Source organism: Babylonia areolata, chromosome 4 (assembly GCF_041734735.1).
Source record: "Babylonia areolata isolate BAREFJ2019XMU chromosome 4, ASM4173473v1, whole genome shotgun sequence".
Classification (NCBI taxonomy): domain Eukaryota; kingdom Metazoa; phylum Mollusca; class Gastropoda; order Neogastropoda; family Buccinidae; genus Babylonia; species Babylonia areolata.
In genome coordinates, this window is record NC_134879.1 from 27573851 (window position 1) to 27599976 (window position 26126).

Here is a 26126-nt window from a genome sequence, read left to right on the forward strand (position 1 = left end):
GGATAAATATACAGCAACGCCTGATAAACAGGAACACTACACACACATGCATATTACAGTGGATACCAAAGAGCACAGGATTTATTGTCATTGGTTGTGAAATACATGTAGACAATGGAATGCTCATCACAACACAGTATCTTATCAAAACACAAAGAAACCCACAACAACCCATGTTTGCTGTTGGTTGCTCACAATCATAAAAGTTTGAGAAACAGAAGGAAAAATTAACGTCATGGTGTCACAGCAAAACAGAGCTCAAAGAAACGAGATAACTACCACCGGCATCTCATGCAAAACTCAGTCAATTCAGCAGCTGAGATTTACATTACTGAATGATCATTTTTATTAATTTATTTGTTTTTTTGCTTAAAAAAAAATTTTTTTTTACACCATTCTGTTAGGGACAATACCAAGATCAAAGACAGCTGCAACATTTATATACACTGATAAATGTCCACATCTGTGGTGGCTGTTTCTCTCACTGTATCAGACCACATTTGACCGACAGCTTGACTAATAGCATAACTTTAAAAAAAACCTGATGTTTGGAGTGGACCATATTTCAAGATGAACTTTTATTCCTTTTCTATCAAGCTTGTGCTCTGAAATGTTTGCAATGAAACTTTTTTCAGACCTGAAAAAATCCATCGTAACGGTCTTCAATCAGACAATATCTGAACAATGCAGCCTGTCTGACTGGTGGTCCACTATTTTCCTGGAGGCAAATGAATGATAAAGCTCATTTCAGTTTAATAAAACTGAAGCAACCACACTGAACTGCCAGCTGATGTAATATCTGAAAAATATGGATGCAGCCATTTTCAACCACCTTTTCCTTATCACGATAAAGAAAATGTGAGAAAAAAAGAAGTCACTAAACCATTAACTTTTTCTGTACAAATGTAGTGGATTTTTACTGTTGGAAAAACAGCCCCTCTCACTCCTCCAACTGAATATTTTCAACTTGGACATGAACAAGTTTACCCTTTGTCTGTGAACTGTACACCTGTTGTATTTCCCCCCTCCATTGCCTATCACAACACTAATTCAACATGAGGCACACGATGTGTAAACACAGGAACACGCTGTCAACTCACCCACCATTCCCCATTCATATCACTGAAGCATGCACTCACAATACCATGTCAATCTGACACAGGATATGCCAACACACACAGGTCATTGTGAAGATGCCCATCCATGATAACAAAACAATGACATTGAAAAGTGTCAAGCAAGAATAACCATATGGCCACACAGCATGTCGTCAACACAGCATCAAATACAATACAGCAAAACCGAGCATTGCCAGAATCCTTTGCACCATCAGTGGCTCACGACAAACAGTTATAAAGGGAAAAATGGGTGATCAAGCATGGAAACAACTTCCCTGTTTAGATTTGCAAGAGCGATGTCTCTATTTGCAGCACTAAAAAAACCCAAAACACCCCAAGAAAAGACACACACAAAACCCAACACTCACTTAAAAAAATAACACAAATTGTTTTGTTTTGAAATATGCCAAAATATATCAACATGAATCAATCAATGGCATTTCATACTTTCAGCTGCTGTGATATCCCAAGAAGAAAGGGGTAGGGAAATCATCAAAATCTCATAGCAATTTGAATTGTAGCAATTTTGGTGTGCTGTTTTTTTAAATTATTATCGTTTTTGTGTACAGTCCAGCTGACCATACAGGGCCATATCAAGACTGCCCACCTACGCAAATGTCCACCTACATTAAATAGGAAACTGTGACCAATAACACAATGACACATTATCTCAACCATTTACCTCCTAAGAGCAAGTAAGATTAGGCCTTGCTGAGGATGTCAGCCCTTCCTTTAATTTATCTTCCCTAGATTCCGAAAAAATTGTAAAAAAGGAAAAAACAACAACAATACTTCAAAGCCAGACAACAAATACATAAAAAGGCCATATAGGCAAATAACACTGCAGAATGGATAGCTAGTATCCATCCCACTTTTTACTTTACTATGAAGCTGCCAGAGCAAAGCAGCACAGATAGTACATCACAGACTGCAGAAAAGAGAGAAAAAAAAGCGTCAAGGCCTGTTCAAATGGACTAGGAAGAAAAACCAAACAGTGAAGGAAGAAAAAAGGCAGAAATAAAGAGAGCAAAAGAGGAAATTTCTTGCACAGAATTTTCAAAGGCAAGGATACTATCTATACTGAAAGAGCCCCCGCATCTCATGGGGGAATTCTTTAAACTAGATCTCTGACTACTAATAGCAATCCAGAAAGACTCTTGGGAACATACTTTTGAACACACAAGCCTCCTGTTCTTATTGATCTTTATTTCCATCTTATTTTCCATTACAAAGATATCAGACTATCTTCCTTACAGTTACAGGTTGTATATCTGAAGGAAACATAAATGGATATGAGCACCAAATGTCTGTTTACTGGATAAGATTCATGAATAGATAAACACAAAACAATGATTTTACTTGTATAATTAGAGTAAATCACACAGATAATAAAATGCATACATCATGTTGAGGAGAGGAATAAGAAAAAAAACAACAAAAAAAAAACCCAAACCCCAAACACATAGATATGACAAAAGCCCAGAAGACATCAAGTCTAACTGGTGTCAGTGTTATCCAGTATCATTTGTGAACACAGCCATACATGCTTTACCATAACATATCCAGAGAAACTAATCCAAGGCACAAATCACTACAATCCAAAAGACCAGTGGGACTAGTTCAGGTGGGAAGGAGAGAGGACAGGAGTGTAGAGTGGAAGTCCCTCATCCAATACATATTTTCAGAAGTTGCCACACCCTCAGTTATTAACCATTTAACCAGTTTAACCAAGCAAGAAATGTACAGCTGATAATGTTCAGAACGAAGATGAAAACACACTCTGGGTTTGCATAACAAAGTGTAGTTTGAACATCTTTTAAAAAAAAAATTTAAAACTTTTTTTGGGGCACCATTATAAAAAGAAAAAAAAAGAAAAAAAGTATCCCCATTCTGTTCTTATGTAACAGGGCTGAAGTCAAGTTTCCCAAATTAATACTGTAAATTTTCTTAAATTTATTCAATTACAGCTTGAGAACACTTCTGGAGAAACAAGTTAAAGACTACTTAAAGATTACCTTTTTAATGATATATCTCCACTCCATTTATGACACTGGTTTTCATTTTGTCATTTGCTTTAAAGATGAATCATGTTCACCACATACAACAATGTTTAAATAGTTAAAAGAACTTCAAACCTCTGAAAACCTAGCTATGAACAATCCCTGGATAATCCAATGAAAACTCAACACCAGTGAACACAATATTTGGTTCTCAACCACAACTTCTGATTTTCAAAGAAAGAAAATTATCAATGAAAATGTGACAGTTCTTTGGTTCAAGCGTCACAGGTACACACCTTTTACAGCACAGCAGTTCCAATCAAAGCAACATTTATTTCTATCCTAAATGAAAGCAACTTTTGATCCTGGAAGATGGGTGAACACTAATGAATGACTTCTTCTTTTTTTTAAACTCAAATGAATAAAAATGTAAACCTTCATGTTCTAAGAAGGAACATAATAGGAAATTTTCTTCCTGAAGTTATGTTTAATCTTACATACTTACCTTGACCCACTGGTGCAGACTCCAGCAGGGGTCTGATTTCCTATCCTGTCCAAACTGTCCACTAAACAGAGAAATTGAAAGTAGCTGCAGCTGATAGCCTTGCTTGGTACGTTACCTCCCTTGTGTTAGTGGAAACAGTGTCCTCTGACATCATTTAAAAAAAAAAAAAAGAAGAAAAAAAAAGAAAGGAGATGATTATTGATGTGTTATGACAAAAGCATTTTTTTTTTTTTTTTCCCTTTTCTATTAGAAAAAAAAAAGAGAAAAAGAGCAATATGAAATGTGCAAACTCACAATATCTTTTGTCGGTGTGCTAATTTCTATGTACAAAATTTGCTGCAAAGTAAATAATTTCCAATGAAATAAAATCTAAAAACAAGTCCAACACGCCTGAGGGGAATTCTGGAAAACAGGTGAGGTGTTCATTTCCTACACACAGTTCACACTGGGAAACTGAAGGGTCTTCATGATTGTGCCCTAAATCTGAATAAACTGAGAGTTGAATTCTGTCAGGTATTAATACACTCACATACAACTACTTCACGGCTGTCTTTTGGCACATTATACTGCACTAGGGCAAGGAATGGAATGTTATGCATAAGTAGCATTAAACAACTGCTCATATTCTATGCATATCATCTGACAGGAATTGTACAATACCACCGACAGGCAAATTCAAGTGTCATTCCTGTTAAAAAAAACAAAAACAAAAAACTTTCTGTTGTTATAAATCTATGCGGAGAGATCTTTTCAAATGTCATGCAGGATTCAACTCTCAATCTATTCAGTGGAATATTCTATTGGTCATCTGTTTACATCTACACCAGCCGTGTTCAATCATAGGAATCAGTAAAAAAAAAAAAAAAAAAAAAACCCAAAAAAACCAAAACCAAAACAAAAAACCAAACACAGTGCAGGGTATCTTCAGTGCAGGGATTAAACATGCTTCTTCTGTTGAGAGTTTGGTGTCCTTGTTTGCTGTTGCACTGCATGCCGCACACCCTGTTCTGCCAACTTTGTGTATACCTGGCATAAAACCTGAAAAAAAAAAAAAACCCACCAAAATTAAAAGTCAAATATCACTGAATAACAACAAACAGAAGACTTTGTGTCTGACATTTTAAACGATATTCACATGTCCCTACCAGAGATATGACACTTGTTTTTCAGTCACTGTTGACCAAACAGAAAAAAGTCTCCCCACTCAAACATAAACCCTTTGAAATATCCAATGCATACTTAAGTCTGTTGTTAAACAATGCTTGTTGCAAGTGTGACTGAATTAATACTATACACATAAAATGTTACAATGTCTCAACTCTCATCTTCCATGCATTCCCAATGATACAATTCTTATGGTACTTCATATGAATCCTTCACATATCTCAAAGCCACACCTAGACTTGTTCTGTTGCAGTTCTAGCACCGGAAGTCCCAAAAGGAACAATACTGCAAAATTTGTATTCTACTGACAATAATGCATTTAAATTTTTTTTTTTTTTAATAATTTTTTTTTTTACTTCAAACCATGTGACTTATTGTATGGTGCCTCTGGTTGACTTAACAAATGGTGTATGTGTATTGTTAAAATCTGTCAAAAAGCTGTTGTGAGTAAGAATTGTATAAGGATGACCTCTGAACCTGGAAGCAGACATTTGTGACAGTGAAAGCAGATGAAACCTTCCTATGAATCAAAGTAAAACAGCTCACAAACAACACACAAGGGGAAGCAGGAACAGAACAAGTTCAGTAAGACACAGACTGACAGAGCAGAATATGCAACATGTAAGTAAATCAAGTTCCAAAGATGCCAGGGCTTCAACATCAACTGAAGGTGCAAACACTGTTGTAGTCATAACAGTGATTGGTCCATCAATGCACAACTTCTTGTTCATTATTCTGATGTGTGCCTTGTAATGAATCAGAAATTGTTTCAAATATTAAGGCTGCATTTCATAACTTGGTATGTGGCATGAATGCATATGTAAAAGTGTGTGAGTGTGTATGTGCATGCGCATGTGAGAGAGAGAGAGAGAGAGAAGAGACAAAGGAAAGAGACTGAGACAAGACTTACATTCTCCCAGAGGATGTCAGCCAGCTGGTCGATGTGTGAGGCCAACTGGCGTTGCTCCCCGCTGTATCGGGCATACAGCCAGGTGGCCAGCAGCAAGAGGAACACAAACATGGTCAGGTTGGCCAAGTTGGCCAGCGATTGCAGGCCAATCAGACCCAGCACTGAGGCTGCCATATACAACACCACCATGCAGGTAAACAGCACGGCTGGTGTGCGGGCTGCGGAAAACAGGTTCTTGCTTTCATTGTGCTTGCAGAAGTTCTCATACATCGTGTTTATTTCTTCCTGAAAACACAAACAAAAAATGAGGATAAAAGTTTTTGTTTTTCTCGGCACCCAGATGTTTGTATTGTCCCAATACTACCAAGGTTTCCAGTTTGAGATCAGTAAGTGAGAACATACCGAAAATGCACTGTTATTTCACTAACAAATCTACCATGAAATGCTGAGTAACTGATCTAGACATCAGTTTTCTTTCCTCATTCCTTTAAACTGTGAAACTGATGGCTGGGGTTGAAGAAGAAAAGACAGAAAATCTGGGAAACCAGCAAGAGAAGCTACAGTTGAACAAAGATATGACCTGTTTTCAAGCAGCATTAAAACAAGAATCTCAGGCCACAATTATTTCTCGTATGTCTGAATTACTGAGGCGCATTTCGCACATAAAAAATACTGATAAATTGATGTGCTTCAGAATTTACATAACTAAATTTTTGATTATCGTATGTGCAATTAAATATCTTTTTATTATTATTTTTTTATCATTCATGAATGGCAATATAAGTGACCAATTTTAATGGGTTTTTTTCTGATGAAGTTTCACTCTTGGAGGAAAAAAAAAAAAAAAAATCTAGATCACTCAAGATGCAGAAAAAATGTTCACTCATGGGCCTGAGCATGAGCATGAAAACAATATGGATCAGGTCACCTCATCACTTAAGAGCTGCAGCAGTCAGAACCTATTTTGAGAGATGGTGGAAACCGGAGCCCTTCAACACCAAACAAGAGAAATTCAACTCACCTGTAACTGATCCTCAAAGGTCTGACTGAACTCTGGTCCTCCCATTTTCCTGGTGGAGTGAAAAAGGTCAAGGCAGCGTTGTTGGCAACGCTGGTGCTCTCGTTCCAAGCTATCAGGATGGAAATATGGTTTTTCTCCACCACAAACCTGAATGAAAAACACCACAGCTGATATCTACAATGCTCCTTTGATAAATCAAGTCAAGTGAATCAAAAGTTGGCCTGGAATATTCTTGGCAATGTTTATTTCTATTCTATATTTTGCTACCTGTGGTGTGCTTACATGTGTGTGTGTGTGTGTGTGAATTCTCAAAATTTTTCTTGTTGTAATGTATAGATTTTGACTGTGTGTGTGTGTGGTAATATTTTGTTGTTCTGAGGGCTGCCTGAAGTGTTTGCAAATGCACTGAAATTGAAAATGTTGATGTTGATGCTTATCACAGGCATAGTTTCACCAAAAAAAAAAAAAGATCTATCAGTACCATTTTTTCCATTTCTAAATTCACACAGCTTACCTGCATGTTTTACCCGAAATCAAAATGATCATCAACAAAATTCAGTCCTTTGTAAATTGTGGGGGAACATTTACTGTTCTATTATCACATCACAAACACCTTAAGCATCAGCTGGAGAATGTAAATAACAGTTCACTGTGCAGTCAAGAGTGAACGAGCGCTGTTTGATCCTACCTCTTCCATGTCTTTTGAATACAGGTTCTTGGCACTGGCCACAGCCGCCAAGTTGTTGGCTTCTGCTGTTGCCTGTCAAACAGATACATACTGTTGACAATGCTCAGCACGTAATGCTTAACAACACAGAACACTCTCCCAAATCTGTATTTTATTCCAACAATTATGACAGAGGAAAAGTACCATCTGACAACGAACATGACAACTTATGTCTAAAAACAAAAATCATATGTCGGTGGACAAACAGTGAAAATAACAACACGCTTACAACCAACACCAAACAAAAAATAAAAAACAACCCTAACAATATGTAACCATACAAATACAATTTGCCATCCACCACGAGTAAAAGACAAAAAGGTCATACAGCAATCTCAGTCTGCTGGTGATCAAGACTTTTCATTTTCAATCATACAAGTTAAGCAACACAGCAACATTTGTAACAGACTTGAAAAGAACAACTGTTGTGGCTGAAACTGGGTGCAAAAAGAGCAGAACAAAAAATCATCTGTCAAATACATTAGCCTCCATCTCTTTCAATTAGTCCACTTTGATCTTGACCATTCTTCTAAAATCAAAGTTGCACTTTCAAAGTTAACGATAAAAGCCTTCATACCTGCAGCATAGTTTTGGGCTCTGGAAGTTCTTCGCCCTGGTAGATTTTGATGTAGGCCTGTTGCACAGAACATCAAACATGATTAAATCAGTTAAGATCCATGGTCCTCAGTTTTGCGTAACATAATCAAAAATTATTTGGATAATGACAAGATACATTAACATTTGTTTTAAATAAATCATAAAAATACAAACTTTCATCTGAACACTGTCCCTCTGCAATCACTACAATTTTCTTCTGAAAACACACACACACACACACACATATATATATATATATAAAAACCTCGCTGCAATTTCTGATTGTGTCGGAGGGATTATCATGATCATAATATGGCTTTTTATCAGACAGCTTTTATGATTATGACACGGCTTTTTCTTGCACTCATTTATGTTCATGCTCTACACATCACTATCAGTTTCATGCCTCTTTTCTGACTCATTAACAAACACAAACGCTTTACATATACCGTCAATTTTACCTCACCACCCAACAACACACCCTCCAGCCCCTTTTTTGCGAAAGCACATTCACGCTCTACATATTACAGACCTGCCTAGGCCCCCAAATGCCTCTCAGTAGTGGCACCCCAGTTTTCAGTAGTTTTATGGTGGTTTTCAGTAGTGTGAACGCAGTGGCATTTCCACCAAATAAACGCTTCCGATTGTTTTCCTCGTATTAACAAATACATGGTTTAGGGTTAATGGTCATACTTTTTGTCTGCATGCATCAACTTGACCAAAGAATAAAGAGTTATAAGTGATTCAACATATATTTTAATAAGGTAACAATGTATTAAAAATGAAAAGATTAGTTTAAATTAGAGAAGAAAGATGGAGAGCAAAAGAAAGAATAGAAAAGTGAAAAAAAAAACCCCTCTGACCAACAGGACCTGTGATAGGGTGGTAGTCTGATGGTGGTTGAGATGAAGAAGTCAGAGCAGTGCTCATCAAACACTTTTTCCAAACAGCAGTCTCACAAACTGAAGTCTCACAATTCTCTCAATTGTTTCACAAGTGTTGCTCTTTTTTTTTTTTTTATTTAAAAGAGGAAATAACAAAAAACAAACAAAACCAAAAAAGTCACTGTCAGCAGGCTGGAGTCATATAATTTTGATACACTTTTGATAAACTATGTACAATCAACAACACTGATGTGTTCTGAGGCAGTTCATTTTCCGAGATTGTCCCAGTAGCAGCCTTTCAGCTGCCTGAGCTGCTCCTTTGTGTGTTGCCTAGTGCGGGCAATCCCTGGAGCTGACTTGACCACCAGCAAAGTCTCCAGTGTCTCCTCACCCAGACTTGCCCTCTGGTCTGTACGGTTTTTGCGCACACAGGAAAAATTCCTCTCACAGTGTGCACTGAAATGGGGGATGGTCAGGACTCCAAACATGAAGTCTGACAGACAGCTGAATAGGTTAGCCCCATTCTCATCTTTCATGGCTTTCAAAGCCTGCCAGGTTTCATCCACCCGCTCCTCCTTGTAGCCATCCAGCTGCTGCGCCTGAAACCTTGAGTATTCCAGGAGGAAGTCCTCAGGTATTGCTCCTGGAGGTACCAGAGCTGGGAACTTCTTAAGAAAGAACTGCACTGATGCTGGAGTTTTTTTCAGCTGCATGTCAGGGTCAGCCACTTCAGCATGCTGCAGCAATTCACTTTTCACAGGGAGTTTCTGAGCAATGTAGGTGCTGGCCTGGACAAAAAAAAAATCTTCACAGAAGAATAAAACTCTACAATCTTCTCCTGCCTCAAACAATTCTTCTTTGCATCAGAAATGAAGCCTCTGCATTGTTGTCCAATGATGAGATCCTCATCTGCTTTCAAATGGTATGAAGCAGTGAAGTCTACACTGGGCATCATCTTCCCATGCAAGGCCACTGGCTTCAAAAATCGCTCAAACAAATTTCTTTGCAGACTGAGAAGAATTCTCCTCAGTAAATGAATCTTGGGCTCCTCACACTGTAGTTTCAGACTGGTCTCATCAAACACAGAAAGAATACTGTTCAGGAAGAGGCAGTAGAGATGTGAAGTAGGCGACTAGGACTCTCAGTGGTCGCCGGCATCGTGGCTCCGAAGTATCCATGATACAACTGTAGTATTATTTTTGTTAGCCGTTTCAGCTGCTCAGTTTGTAAACTGCAGCGCTCTGCCCCTGAGGTTGAGGTTTCTGCCTTGAAAAAAATCTCTTAATGCCTTCCAGTTCTCCAGGAGACGATACATTTCCTAAGGCTCAGCCAACGGGTCTGGACATGCTTCAAAATCTTTGTTGACTGGTTATCATGGTGAACCTGCCAGGCCTTCAGAGCTGATTGTCGCTTGGAGCTCTTGTCTGGGTAATAGTACACATCAACCAGCAGCTCATCAAGGTTCAGAGGCAAGCAGGAGGCAGCTGCACACACAAATAATGAAAGACTGAAAAAGTTGCAATGAACAAAACTTCAAATCCTGGAAGTATTTTAGATGAAAAAGACTGATTTTTTTTTTTTAAGAAAAGATTAGATATAAACAAAACTCTGAAAAAAAAGTGACTGAATCTTGGTTTTAGAAGAAAAGAATAGACAACTTATAATAAAATGTACTACAATGCATTCACACACACACAAAAATTGCATTTCATTATCACACACACACACACACACACACACACACACACACACACACACACATATATATATATATATGTTGTTTTTTTCTTCTTCAGATTTTCTCTCTTCCTCTCTCTCTCTCTCTATTTTTTTTTTTTTTAATGAGAAGCAGCAGTTGTTGCTATCAAAATTTTGACTTGCACACAAACACAACCAACTCTGAGTTTTTATACACAAAGTTCATGTGTGCAATAATGTACTGGTGGTGGTACTCTAAATCAATCCCCTCCCCTATCACTTATTACACTGCTCTTCTTTTATATTTATCATTTTCAACCACCCCTCTGACTGGACAATCCATTGTAATGAAATGCTTGCAGTCATAAATCATAGCATTCTGAATACCGTTCTCTGCTGCAATGTGGATGAGATGACAAGCACAACCAGAAAGGTAGATGTCATCATGATTCTTCTTCATAAGGCCATAAACTCCCTTGTGGATCCCCGTCATGATATTGGCATTATCACACCCAAGATCCAGGCAACTGGGTCCATGAAATGTGATGCTTGGTGAATTCCTCATTGATGAGGTTGAAGATAGTCGCACCTGCAAATCAAACCATAAATTACACTAAAATAAGAGCCAAACTGAAAGAAAAATGTAGGAATGTGTGAGAGCGCACAAGTAAGTGTGTGCATGCCAGACTTGTTTACCTTATATTTCTGTATGGTGTATTCTTGTCAAAAAACATGGTGTACTCCTAAAAATTGTGTACCAAGCAAACATATCCCAAACTGTGATTCAGTAACTTCCATGATACAACTGTAGTATCATTTATTTATCGCAGATTTCACATTATTATTATTATCATCATTAGTACTATTGATTTCAGTTTAGCCCAGCTGACCATCCAGGGCCAACTCAAGACTATGGTCTTTCATATATATATATTTTTTAAACTCCCACTGCAAACAGCAACATGCAGAGTTAAAAAACGGAAAGCCAGCATTTGCACTGTGGGACAGTGTCAGGATCTGACAGATCCAAGTAAGATTCTATCAGGTGGGAAAAACAGTTACTGTTTCTCACTTGCCCAGCTGGGCAACTCAGTTGAAAATTCATTTGCCAAGATGGGCTATGTAGAGAGAGAGAACACTGAACACTGAACACTTTAATGTCAATAGCTTTACAGCCCTAATGACATGGGGGTTCATAATACAAATAACAACATGCATCAATAGTAATAATATTGATGAAAACCAAAACCAAAACGAAATCAATCAATCTGTGCAACAAAGTGCAGTTCGACCATCCATTCAAAGTAATGGCATGTAGTGAGAAATAAAAACAAAAACATATATAAATGTATAACATAAATATTTTCCATATGAGAGTGACAACACAGATTTCACTTTTCACAATGAGCAACACCTGATACTATTTTATTATTGTTGAGTTTTTTTTCGTCGCATGTTATTCGCTTCTGCAATATATTTTGCAAGTGACTGTAGTGAAGTTTCCTGATTTAAATTAAGCACTCCAAAAATATCTTCATACTTTGCTGAATTTGTTTTAAATACAACACATTTTTCTCGAATATCGTCATAAGCTTTACAACTAAACAAAAAATGTAACTCATCCTCCCTTGAATGACCGCACATCGGACAAGGGGAGAGTAACGAGGGCTCAGTCTGAAACCACTTTTCATAAGCATTCAAACCAATCGTTCTCGTTCTAAATCTGGCGAGACTTGTTCGGTGCCACTTGTTTGTCACGACTGTGATATATTTTTCTGTTTGAAATATACTTTTAAAACTATAAAACCATCTATATTTCTCAGTGCTTTCCATTTTACAGTGCCAATTCTGTTTATATGAAGCAATTAGCCTATCTTTGAATTCTGAAACAAATCCTTCTACACATCCAACTCCCTGACACATCCACACAATCCCAAATCCATTTACAGTTAATGTCTTCTTTACAAAATATACCCAGTTTTCCTTCCCTCTCTCATGTTCATTTACTAACATTTCATACGCCTGCTTACATAATCTCGATGTGGGTAGAGAGAGAGAGAGAGAGAGAGAGAGAGAGAGAGAGAGAGAGAGAGACAGAGAGAGAGAGAGAGAGAGAGAGAGAGAGAGAGAGAGAGAGAGAGAGAGTGCCACTGTATGTGTGAATGTGTTTCAGGCTTTCACATTGGGGGCGAGGGGGGGGGGGGAGTGAAAGAGGATGGTAAAGGGTCACAGTTCTAGACGGAAGGTGATGGAGAGTGGACCAGTGCAGACAGCTGTAAAGGGTCACAGTTCTAGACGGAAGGTGATGGAGAGTGGACCAGTGCAGACAGCTGTTCTATCTACATGGAGGTTGCTTAGCAACAGCGCTTTCCACACTACCCTTTGATATGCTTGACTTTCAGAGCCTTCAACAAAACTGGACTTTCACCCCCCCACCCTCCCAACACCCAATCCCCTCCATCTCCCTTGGGGAGGTCATGTTTGTGTTGACTTGTTAAGTTATGATTCTACAGAGTGGCTGTTTCCTTTTTAATTAACCTATGCCAGGGAGAGAGAGTAAAAATGAGGGAGAGGGCCAGAGAGACAGAGACAGAAAGAGAGTGAGACAGACACTGAGAGACAAATCACAGTCAAAGTACAGGAGGGGAAGGAGGGTGGTGAGAGGAGAGCGGCAGCAATTTTGACAGCACTGCCAGTGGAAGTGTGAGGTGGTGGGAGGAAGTGTGGGGGTGGGAGGAGAGGGAAGATGGTTACAGCCATCCATGTAGGTTGCCCTCTTACGGTGACTACAGACAGGTCTCACTGGCTATCATGTACAATAGTATTGTAGTACTGGTATACAGGTCTGGCATGTGTGTGCGTGCGCATGTGTGCGCGCGTGTGTGTGTGTGTGTGTGTGCTCGCTTGTGCATGTGTAATATGAAACATGGCATATGTGTACTGGTCCAGCCAACACAATTATATTTAAAAAAATATTTTATATTACTATGTTTTGACACAATGAATTAAAGCCATAAATTTCAGTTTATTTACCTACAAGCTGTAGATATATATTTTAAGTAACACAAAATACATTTCAATTTCTTTACCTACAAACACACACACATTACATATATATATATATATATATCTAAAATAAATAAAACAAAGTTGAAAACCAACACCTATTTCGTTACACAACAAAAAAACAACAACAAAAAACAAAAAACCCAAATATATATATATATATATATTAATTGCAACATACATTCACTGAAAGCAAGAGCACAATGCATGTATTTATGAGGCTATCAATGAGAGTGAGAGACAGATGAAAGAGTGTGCAGTGTGTAACAATCAAAGAGACAATGAGACAGAAGGAAATGCGAAAGGGAAGCCGAAGGGGAAGAGTGTCAAACAGAAATAAAATAAAGATGAAGCACATACCTGTTGCTGAACCAGTGATGACTGGAAGAGCAAGCAGCTCTGAACTCACTTCTGAATCTCGGTCAGAAGTCCGGACGACAAGGGGAAACTGCTTGCTATGCACGTCATTACTGCTGTCCGTGGAGATGGTGAAGGGGCCGGTCTTCATCCGGTTATGCAACTCGTCTTTCTGTGTACGGGCCAACTCTTTCACAATGGCAGTGGCTTTGCTTCATCCAAATGAAAACTGTTTTGCCACAGACGAGTCCAGAAACATCATTTTCACTGCTCGAGTAAGGCGATCCACAGCTGTTAATGGTAGGTTCAGCTCCGTCAGCAATTCGACCATGATAGTCTCAGCTCTGGTCACATCTTCTGTGGTCCCAACTTCTGGTCTTTTTGAAAAAAAGTTATATGGAGTATAGACTTTTTTGATTCTGTGTTGGACTTGTGCTTTGCAGTTTCAACATGATGCCGACAATCGTCAATTCCCCCATGCCGTTATCAATTGCACACGCTCCACAGAAGACAAATACAGGTCCCTTTGTACTCAATTTCAGAACTGGATATTTTTCCAAGTACTTTGTCCGGTACTGTTGACTGGCAACTACCAACGTTTTGGCATTTTTAACAACCACTGTCAGCAAGTTTTCCATTCTGGTTTTCATTTTCAGACATTTCTAGTTCAGAATCCGTTTCATGCTGCCACTTCATGCATGCCATCGTTCCGCTCAATTGAAGACGTTATCAGGATGCTATCGTTCCGCTCACGTGGAGATCCTTTCAAGACACTATCGTTCTGTTTAACTGACCACACTATTGTTCGAACACTAGTGCTTTGTCACATGATTGTGTTTCCTGCAAGGTCCACGCATGCACGAAAATACCTCAGGCAAACGCTTCCGGCGTCATGTGATTGCTATTCTTGCGAGCCCCACAAGTGGGTAAGAACACCTCAGGCGAACTGCGAACAGCGCGAAATGAAATTGTAGGTTCACGGTTGGCAAAATCGTAGTTTTTGTTACTCGGCCGTAGTTTGGGGGCTTGAATTGAATTGAAACTACGGACGAATCATAGTACTAGGCAGGTCTGATATTAGAATCAATCTGATGTCTTTCACTCCCCTTTCCCTCCCTCCCTCACGCATGACTGGAGTCTGCATCTATTCGTCACAGTATAGTATGTGTAATGAAATGGAGAAAACAAAACAAAACAAAAAACAAAACCAACATACTTTCCCTTTCATAGTGTCAATGACACCGAAGCACTCACAAAAAGCTGTAGTGCTATGACCCACCTTGAAGTACTCCACCAGCTCCTGTGAAGTAATCTGAGAGCCATTGATCTCTTTCAACACAATGTTCTCTGGAGCCAGCAGCATGGGTACCAGCACCTGTAGCTGCTGGCGAAAATCTGCCTCAATCTCTGCCAACACAACCACCACCACATATTCATTCTGAAGCTGAGATGAACAACCTTCTTTCCTGTTATTATCCAAGCAAAGACTGAAATCATCAAGCTGCAAGCATTTGTATTTGAGCTAATCTTCATATTTTCATAGTCAACCACATATATTTACATAAAAAAGTCAGAAAATATTGGTCATATTCCAGATAAAAAAGAAAAAGAAAACTATCTATCAGATGGTAATAGGTTTGATGATGCTTAAAAATATATGATAATACTAAAATGACATTTTTTTGACTGTTCCATCATCTCATGGAATAAGATCTTGTATGATACAGATCATAAAACACCATCATGATTAATGATCATATTAAGAATGATTCACATACCTATGGAAATGACCATACAATTGAGCTTTTCCACTATACTGTTTGTCACATTCCCAGGAAAGTGCCATCAATTCTATGCTGATAGTAACTGGGCGTCATGTCACTTGTTCTGACAATGTTACTTCCTTTTTTTTTTTGTTTTTTTGTAAGATCTAATGGATGAGTTTCCACCTTGACCTTTTAAAAACTGAATAAACAAAATCTACAATGCAACAAAACATTACAACCACTGACATCAGACCAAATGCAACAGTGGTATACTGGAAACAAAAATGCATTTCTCTACCTTTGAGTCTGCCATCAAAGTGAGGATTTGTGGCCACCCTCAGACCCGGATGAGGCATAAGGAAACAGCTGATGTTCTCAAAACAGGAACTAATGTGACGACGAATCTGCTGTAGCTCTGCATGCTGTCTGTCAGACACCTGTGGACAATAAGAGGATACACCCATGGACATGCAGGTGAAGACTTGTTTTTGTCAGATTCATTCACACATGGTATCAGCTCATGCAAAACATTCTCAGGCATTAGTGAGGATTTTTCTTTTGGCAAATATATTCAAATACTTATCGAAAGAAGATTCTGTAACTTAAAGTTGTTTTTATTTCTGCAGCAATTACAGACAAGTAAGCAAGATATACAAGGCTGCAAACAGATAAAAGCTGGACATATGATTTCATACCGAAACCTAAACCACCATAATTCAGTCGTATCAGTAATTCAGCCATTCACTAAATACACAATAAAAACAATGAAACTGACTCACTTTCATGAGGTAAACAATTCTACACATAGTATTTTGTCTCAATCTTTCAAACACCATACCCAATGACAAATGACATAATACACTGTCAACTAATGATTTGAAGTTTGTCATGTGAATCAGTGTCACCACACAACGCTCCACACAAACACACTGTGAAATACAGGAGAAAAACAAAAACAACAACAACAAAAAAAAAGCCGAAACAAAAAACAAGAAAAACACCCCTTCCCATACACACACACACCATGAAATAGAGGTATAACTCTAATTCACTTTAAATAAAATCTACACTTGCACACATGGAATAATAAAATCAACACGAAACAGCAGCACAGATAACAGACATACCTGCAATCTACGGTTGAGTATTTTACGACCACCCTTCATGCCATAATCTGCTTCATATGGAAAGCTCCAGTCTCGCACAAGGAACTGTAAAACCTGTCAACAACCACCCATACTTTCTCTGATTCAAATCCGGCAGAGAAATATTGCAATCACGTTCTCCTCTTCTTCTTCTTTTTTTTTTAATTCTTATTTTCTATTAAAGATCTAAATGTATTTTTCTGATTAGTGTATATGAAAAGAACAACAACAAAATACATTTAAATGCCTCCTCTTGGAAGCAGCAGCTATATATTCTTTTCAAGTTAATCTATTTTTTATTCTTTTCTTTAATGTTATTTACCATTAACAGAAGTTTAAGTTTCAAGGAAAAAGAAAAGTTCCTTCTCAAAAGTAAAACAAAACTAAAATAAGTTGCTGTTTTTTATCATGCACTTGAAGAAATGCTCTTTTTTGGACTCACCTGGAAGGGTTTGGATACATTGTCATTTCCCTCAAGGGCCAATCGTCCATACTCTGTAAACAGCTGAAAACATGCCAAAGATTTGTTTTAAAATGTAATCCACCATTCATTATTGCAAATAAATGTTATTTCTACATACAACTCCTTTGGTGAGAACATTCCTTAATCATATATGTCCCCTAAAGCAGACAAAAAATGTTTGCAAACCCCAATACCAGTGCAGATATCACCATTTTTTAATTTTCTGCAGGCACCAATATAAACTTTCTTAACCTTTTTTTTCAAGGCACATAAACACACAAAAGAAAGAACAATATTTCCTAAAGCCAAAAATCTGGTATAAATCAAAACATAACTTATATTTGTAATAGAGCTATGAATCTTTGGACCATCAACTATAGATCCCAGATCTAAATAAAATATACTAACTGCAGACATCAAGTGTATCAAAAAATCATGGGCTGATGTAATTTCAGCACACGCAAACACAAAAAAGAGTTGCACTTGCAGAGTTTTGGTTTAGTTCATGACACCATAGGTCATCTGACCAGTTCACCACAAGATCAATGGGTCATTTTCAAAAGCAATGGGTTAGGAAAACAAACCCTGATTCCTGCTCCTGGTGTCCCAATCAGGCCACACCACCCTCCAAAATTTGTAACAGAATTTGTACTTTGTCCATCGTGCTTGTGTGTTTGAGACGGTATGTGGAAACAATGTGCTGTTTGCTATGTCATGATCCCCCAGTGAAACAGAAAAGCGCATTTACACGTTCCTGCGTAGCTCCCACATCCCTGTTACTAAGAGAGGAGCCATTGTGGACAAATCACTAAGGAGATGGGGGACTTCAAATCCAGCGATCAGAGACCTCTTTTCGGAGTAATGTGGCGATCTTGGGAAAGGATTTAATTTTCCTCGCTCCTCGCAGGTGTGAATCGATTCCTGACCAGGTGGGTAAGGTCCAAACAGCAGAAATGCGGGATTATGCCCTGCCTTCCCATACTGAGCCCATGTCACAGTAATATTATCTATCTACACACACACACAAATCTATATAAATATATACATACATACACATCAAGTGACAAACTTTCAGCCATGTCAGAAACATAGAAAAAGAATAACGCTATTTATGAGACATGAATAAAAACAAAATGAAATCACAAAGTGCCATAATTTCTCTTCAGTCAACCATAATCTTATAAAATGATAAAAAACGACTGATTTTTCAGACATACCTGGAGATGCTGCAAATCATCTTCTTGAATATTCTGTGACAAATTATACACCTGAAAACAAACACAATGACGATGACGCCAATACCAACAGTAAAAAGTAAACAGAGAGAGACGGGACATCATAGACTGAATGGACTCAACTGTCATCTCACGCAACAGTATTCCTATGTCAACACTAAAAGTAAACACGATAAGAGATAGATAGATCAACATCTCAATTCCTTCTAAAAATGAAGCTTATAATCAAGTAAAAACATCAAATATACAGACCAACATTCAATAAATACAGGAAATGGTGACCTTTTGTATTTTTCATATCAAAACCAACTGCATAAAAGTGAAATAAATGTTAACAAGTAAAAACATTGACGAAAAGTGCACACCTTCAATCACACTCATGCACTTTTAACCAGAAAATAAACGTAATATTTCACTGTAATAAACCATTCAAATGCATACACAACTCTTGGCAGTGTAGCATTATAGATTTCTCAGAACTTCAGAAAAAATCCTCCATTTCTGTCACTTATTCCCATTACCAACCACATACAGGAGATCAAGTAAAATATCAAAATACCTGAATAGAGCTAAGCATAGTGCTCAGAGCAAAAATGGTGGCACAATCCCTCACGGTGGATTCACTGTCAAAAGCCCCCTGGGTGTCCATCAATAAGATGGCAATCTGCGAAGACATAAAACACAGCAACAATGCCGGAATTTGTATAGACTGAAAAAACAAACAAACTCAGCAACTGCAAACAGAGATCCATAACGGAACAAATATGCCTTGTTTCTTCACATCCTGAATAAATACAGGTGTGCTGCACACACACACAGAGAAAAACTGCAGAAAACAGCTAAAAGCAATACTCATAAATCATATATATATACTTAATATACAACACACCAATAATTACAAGAGTATAAAATGCTAAGTAGTGTTTATGTTCAGAAAGCACGTAATCTGACCAGTGCACTCACTACAGACAACTGTCTCTGGACACTAAGACAGCCTGTACCATACAAAAAGCTAGCTGTGCAAGAAAAACAAATCATAATCCTAACTCAAACTGGCAGCAACCGACACAAAAAGACAGATGAGCTGAAGCTGAACATAGGCAATGCAAATCTGTAGACTGCCATTTTGTTTGAATCAAACAACAGGTTTACAAGGCCTGCTCCCATTTATGTCTATCAGAAGATCCAGCACCAACACATAAAGGTTGTCACGACAGTTAATGTTCAACCCACTTGTGCATGCACCTATCATGCTCACTTCGAACTGAAAACATACCATAAGGCATAAGGGAGTCAAGTCTGTAATTTATATATGGTTGAATATTTAAAATATAATTCAAAATAGAGAAAAGCAACTCTTAAATGGAAATATTGTTATTATGTTCAGTTAATACCGATCTTGCTGAATGACAAGCTTGAACAACTCTCACTGACCATTAAAAAAAAAAAGAAAAAAAAAAGAGAAAAAAAAAAAAGGTTGTATGGTTTTTCACTTCTGCTCTGCATTGTTTATTTTTGTAATAGTATGCTGGTTTTCTCAAATACATTTTCACAAAAAATAACAGAATATGAATGGCCGTGTCCTGTGTTGATGCACCACTGTCTGAACAAAATATTTTCAAATTGTGCATAATATTAAGCAAATTATATTTTGCCAAAAGTAAAACAAAGAAAATGAGATTGAACTGCAATACAGTTCAAAATTTACATCTTATGAAAAACACACACACACAAAAAAAAACAAAGAAGAAAAATCAGCTTGTGGTTCTCGGTGGTTGCTCATCAAGTGGACAAAATCTGCTATTCCGACCACACCTGATAAGGTCGCTTCTAGAAATCATCTCCAAATTTTCCGACAAAGAATTTTTCTTAAAAAATTAAACAACTTCGTCCCAGTCCATGTCCGGATCACTTTCTGCCTCATCTGGCTGCACATTCACAAAGTCATGTGCAGTGTTTCTCTCAAAATCCATTTTTTTCTTCAGCACATTCTCTCATAATAGAACACCCCATACCCCAGAAAACAGAGTATGGCTGCCAACATGGCAGGGTAAAAACAGTCATACACGTAAAAAGCCCACTCGTGTACACGGGAGCTGCAGCCCACAAACGAAGAGGAAGAAGAATATAAAAAATTCAGGCCAGTCATATTCAGGATGCTGTTTCACAGTAAACTTATATTTTTCAAACTACTGCAAGCATCAACCCCCCCCCCCCCCCCCCCCCCCCCCCCCCGCCCCCAGAAATCAAGTTCTTGTGAGATGAGAGTTCCTATGGTAAACATGGCGGCCCCCGCATTTGTCATGAGTTTTTTGAGGCGCTGGCAGGTGCTCAATATCATGGCACTGCAAATTTTACTGGGAGCTCCATACATTAAGAGGGTTAAGGAGATTAAAAAGCAGCTTACCTCCTCCCCACTACGCATTTTACAAAAGAAGGGTTCACTCCATAGCAAGATACCAGTTGTGTCCCGCTCTGAACCACCTCGCCAGGAGAAGCCCTCCAGTGGAGCATCATCGTTTCCAAGCCAATCAGGTGATCCCTGAAAGCAGCCAGTTTTGATTGCTTCAAAACATTTCTGAAGAAAAACAATGTACACACCACACACAAAACCAGGAAAAAAAGAAAGAAAAGAAACTGTATCAGCCAATGATCGATATCACTGAATCATGAAACTCAGACCAGATACACCTTCCACGAGGAAAAACAAAACAAAAATAACAAAAAACAAACAAACAAAAGAAAACCTTTGAAATTTGCTGCATGTAATTAACCAATTCAAACTGAAAAGGCTGAGATGGACTCAATAGCTGTACATTTTTTTCCATTTAAACTGTGGTAATTATTCAGTGCATATTCTAGAAATGCAGCAAAACAAAACCCAGAAAGGAAGAGCCTGGACTGAAGTTCAAATAATAACTCCAATATAGTTCTGTCAGTCTAACAAAATAGTACTAGTAGACATACATTGGCACTGAGGAAGCGCAAGAAGAAATCCAGTAGAAAAGATTTCCCTTTGCGAAATGCCCCAGCCACGGACACAACAGCCACTTTCTTGTTCCGCACATCTGGCCGGAGAAGGATCTCTTCCAGGCGCTCTTCATCCAGCTCAAAGGCATGATCATCGGTGGCCACCACAATCTGTATCGGCTCACCTTTCAGTGGAGCTCCTGTGGCCGACACTGTAAACAGTTAAGATGATTCCATCACATTTTGGAAATATGTTAACATGCATCTCCTTTAAGCATTTAAACATTAAGTCAGTGTACATTTTAGTACTGTTGAATAGGCAATAGCAAAAATATTAGTACTCCTGAACATGGAATGGCACGGATAGCAAATTAAGGAGTAAACCCAAACACCTACACTTAAAATATACCAATGCTTTAACTTTAAGCAAATTAGATACAAATCATGATTTATTTTTTACACATTATATTTTCATTTCAGAAGAAATTCTAATGTTACCATTTCTCCCTCATACTCTTTGCACTCATATCTTATTTTTCAAAAGGTCAAAGGTACCACATTCACAGATTATTAAAATCTCTAGCCATTCACAAGTAGTTTGTAAATCCCGAATAACAAAAGAAGCTGGCAATATTCATTTACAAGTTCTGTTGAACCTTATCATTTTTTACCCCTGATCAGAAACTTAATGCAACTTTCAGAATCCATGACCTATTAAATGGCCACTAAACATTATCCTACCTAACACTGGTCTGGTTAGTAGTTATTCAATTCACAGCCAATACAATGACAGAGTTCTTTTGAAACATGTCCCACCACAACTTCACTCTCCTATTGCTCCTTCACATGTTTCTTTTTTTTTTCTTTTGTCATCAAACCTAACCTTAAATCACTGGGAAAACTTGAACCAAATTAAAACAATACCAAACCAGCCACACCAGACTCAGAAGCCATGCTGACAACAGTATGTAAGAAGCAGAAGACCGTCTACTCCAGAGGACGGCTGATGATGTTAGTAGAGGCAAAGGTGTTAAAGATTCCCTCCCACTCCAAAGCTAGTCTCTCAAAATAGGTCTTGCACTGCAACTACAGCATACAAACCATATCAAATGATAAATCATAAGAAGTCTAACGAAGCAATTAAAAAAAACAACAAACATACTGCAAGCCCAATTTCTCAGCAGTTAATGAGCTGTCAATAATGATTCACGTAATATATACTGTCATCATAATTCTGAAATGAAATAAACCTATATGTATATAACTATCACCCTGTCTGCAAAACTGTCAACCAAAGGATCATCACGATGGAGGTTAGGTCTTGTGTGTGTTAAAATAGAAATGCTGACTGGCACTTGACACATTTTAATTTTGTGTCTTCATCTAACTGCAGGGCAGCCATTTTAAAATACTGATTATGCAGCACTTGGTAAAGTGGTAGGGGAAAGGAGGGAAGGGGTAAAGGGTATATATAATATAGTAAAAGGTTTGCAAATCAGATGCTGAGTATTACAGAGGAGAGTGGATTACACACATGCACCCCCACCCCACCCCCAAACCATGCAATTGAGATGGAAGGTGCAGAATGTAATAAATTAAATAAGTGTTGATTATTATTATTATTCATTTATTGCTTAGACTTAAGGTCCAGCTGACTCCACAGGGCCATATCAGAACTGACCAACTACACAAATATCCAACCACGTTAAACACAAAATTGTCACATATATAAAAATAAAATCATGAAGATACACCTACAAAACACAGCTCATGACACGTTACCATAATCATTTACTGATTTAGCTCCTAAGGGCAAATAAGATTAGGCCATGCTGAGGATGTCAGCCCTTCCGCTTCATTATAATCCCAGATAACAAAAAACCTCATAAACTATGGGGAAAAAAATCTTAGCGTAAAAGTCAACCCACAATATATATAAAAAGGCCATATGGGCAAGTAACACTGCAGAATGGACAGCTAATGCCCATCCCAGTGTTTACAATCTCACTACCTAATCACCAGAGCAAAACTGCAGACAGTACATGATAGATTAAGGAGAAGAGAAAAAAGTGTCAAGGTTTTCTCGAAATAAAGTAAGGGGAATGGACTGGGAAGATAGAAAAAGGAGACAAAAGTGAAGAAAGAAAAAAGTCAGAAACAGAGCAGTAGAAGAAAAAAAATTTCTTGCACATGATTTCCAGAAGGCTGGGGTGCTATTTATACTGAGAGACCCTCAGCATCAACAGGGGTAGAATACAGTTGAATGTAACAGATTTAATATCCTTATTCTAACTGTAAGATAGGAGGCAGACTGAACTGAAGATAAAGCGCATAAAGCTTCAAGAAAATGCTCTAAAGCAAGATGTCTCAATAAATAAATACAGATGAGGGAGAAAAGTGGAAAGGTAGCACTGGGGTTTGATGAAACACTGTCATCAATAAAACATGGAATGAAATGTAAATTTTATCAAATGAGATGCCTGAAACTCAGCAGAAAGCAGAAAAGGATAAACTGCCTCAGACTTAGTCAACAGACAGCAAAGTCCAAAGCAGACTGCCAAGACACTGACAAAAAGTTGCATCAACACAGACTCTGCCAGTGTTCAACCCTGTGTCTCATCTTGTCAACAGTCCATGACATGACTGGAAAAGTTTTCTGAAAGAAATGTTTAGATGATGATTTTTCAGAAGTTGAATTCTTTTCACACACACACACACACACATACACACACACACACACACAGAGGTACACACACACACACACACACACACACACAGAGGTTATTATCTATTAATCTTATTGTGTGACATAAATACACTTTCTGCATCAGATTTGATTTTTCTTAAAAATCAAACAAACAAAAATCTTTCAGATTCAGTATGGCTTTTCAGTTTCCTCACTTTCCCAACATGATTAAAATATCAAAATGTGATGAGGAAAAAGATTTAAGCGTCACATTTGACAAACATATAATAGTATAAACAAAGCGAACAGATTGATTGGAATAATAAAAAGAACATTTACATTTATAGATCAGGTTACTTTCTTACGGTTATATAAAACATTTGTTAGACCTATCCTAGAATATGGAAACACTGTATGGTACCCAACACAAATAAAGCAGTCACAAGCCATAGAAAGGGCTCAAAGAAGAGCAACAAAGCTGGTCTATAGCATAAGAGATTATTCATATCAAGAAAGATTAAAGTACTTACAACTACCATCACTTAAAGTAAGAAGAGTAAGACTAAGAGGGGACTTGATACAGATGTACAAAATATTAAATGGGTTTGACGATGTAAATAAAGCATGCTTTTTTTGTACTCCAAAGGTGACACTACAAGAAACAGTACAGACAAAATATTTAAACAGTATTCCAGAATAAGGCTCAGAAAGTTTACATTTAGTAACAGAGTAACAAATTATTGGAACAAAGTAACAAACAATATCAAACGTGCACCTAGTATAAATACTTTTAAGAACCTCATAGATAAACACGAGTTTGAGCTACAATATAAAGGAGTAAATCTGAAGGGGCATAAAAAGCCAAAAATGGCTAAGTTGTATATATAACAACGCCCCAAATCTTGATCTGATTTTATCATAGAATGTGAAAACAAAACACCTTCCAAGTTTCATTTTTTCTTTGTTTATATTCTAGACATGAAACTTGCTTACCCCTTAGTCCTTATCAAAGAAATCTGAACACATCCAAGTACTGGAATCAAAAGTAACTTGAAGACTTTCTTTCTCTTGCCCAGTCTCCTGTACCTGCTGCTTTTGTGTTCATACATAACGTTATATATGTATCCCTTTGACAGTTCAGTTTCACAAATGTCACTGACTTCTGGAAATCTTTCTATTCTTCTTTTTAAACAACAACAACAACTTTTTAACACATATGTTCCATTTGCTCTTCAAGTTCATGTTCTGATGACAACTGACAAACGTCAGAAGGGTCGAACACTTCGCGGGTGTGTTTTTGTGCTCGAATATTTGCCATGCAATGCTGGTTGGTTGTTCTGTGAAGTAGGAATGAAACAGCTCTTTTCAGCTTATCTCCCTTGTTCAGTCGCTGATAGTTTTGAGCTGTGGACAAAGTTTGTCGCAAATCCTCAACATTCTGTTTATCATTTTGACCTCACTTTCCCAGGGAGAGAGAGCAGATGACATCGACGAAAGGATGATTTAATAAATAAGCCTGAAGCATATGAAATCATTGCACGAAACGATTAAATATCTTCCCAACAAACACAAATTTCCTTTTGATTTAGTCCGTAGTTACGAATAATTTAGTGATCACTTTCATTATTCTTTTTAACAAAACAAACCTGGACTCGACGGTGGCTGTCCACCTTCGTAGTTTCTTCCCAGAGCATCCGCCATATCAGTTCAAAGTGTACCTCAAGTTCCGTTCATGCGCAACTCATGATGACGTCATGCACTACTTTTAGCCTGTTTACATCCAAAACCTGAATAATTATTCATGAGCAAAGTTT

The 26126-nt window shown here is 37.8% G+C and overlaps 1 protein-coding gene and 1 pseudogene across 3 annotated transcripts; both read right to left on the reverse strand.

Moving 5' to 3' along the window:
- Positions 1-3513: 3513 nt before the first annotated feature.
- LOC143281003 (atlastin-2-like) lies at positions 3514-26041 on the reverse strand. 3 transcript variants are annotated; one of them, XM_076585874.1, is made up of 15 exons: positions 25959-26025; positions 22565-22712; positions 21624-21838; positions 21064-21198; positions 19216-19320; positions 18639-18689; positions 17401-17463; positions 16941-17033; positions 16112-16250; positions 15327-15454; positions 8023-8079; positions 7407-7478; positions 6719-6865; positions 5698-5982; positions 3514-4661 (listed from the first exon to the last, which is right to left on the reverse strand). In XM_076585874.1, exons 2-15 carry the CDS (start codon positions 22578-22580, stop codon positions 4560-4562), a joined length of 1608 nt encoding a protein of 535 aa, XP_076441989.1. In that variant the 5' UTR covers positions 22581-22712; positions 25959-26025; the 3' UTR covers positions 3514-4559. The 3 variants fall into 3 exon arrangements, with proteins under 3 accessions (XP_076441989.1, XP_076441988.1, XP_076441990.1); XM_076585873.1 differs by lacking the exon at positions 22565-22712 and having other exon boundaries at positions 25959-26041; XM_076585875.1 differs by lacking the exons at positions 7407-7478; positions 22565-22712 and having other exon boundaries at positions 25959-26041.
- Positions 9193-11117, reverse strand: LOC143281354 (uncharacterized; annotated as a pseudogene).
- Positions 26042-26126: the final 85 nt, after the last annotated feature.

What these genes read in the sequence shown, in the direction of transcription:
- LOC143281003 (XM_076585873.1), bottom strand. Translation starts at nt 26,013, where the DNA reads ATGGCGGATGCTCTGGGAAGAAACTACGAAGGTGGACAGCCACCGTCG. An exon ending in AGCCCAAAACTATGCTGCAG is followed by an intron (nt 7,479 to 8,022) that starts GTATGAAGGCTT and finishes TCTGTTTGACAG; the next exon opens with GCAACAGCAGAAGCCAACAA. An exon ending in CCTTTGAGGATCAGTTACAG is followed by an intron (nt 5,983 to 6,718) that starts GTGAGTTGAATT and finishes TTGTGTTTTCAG; the next exon opens with GAAGAAATAAACACGATGTA.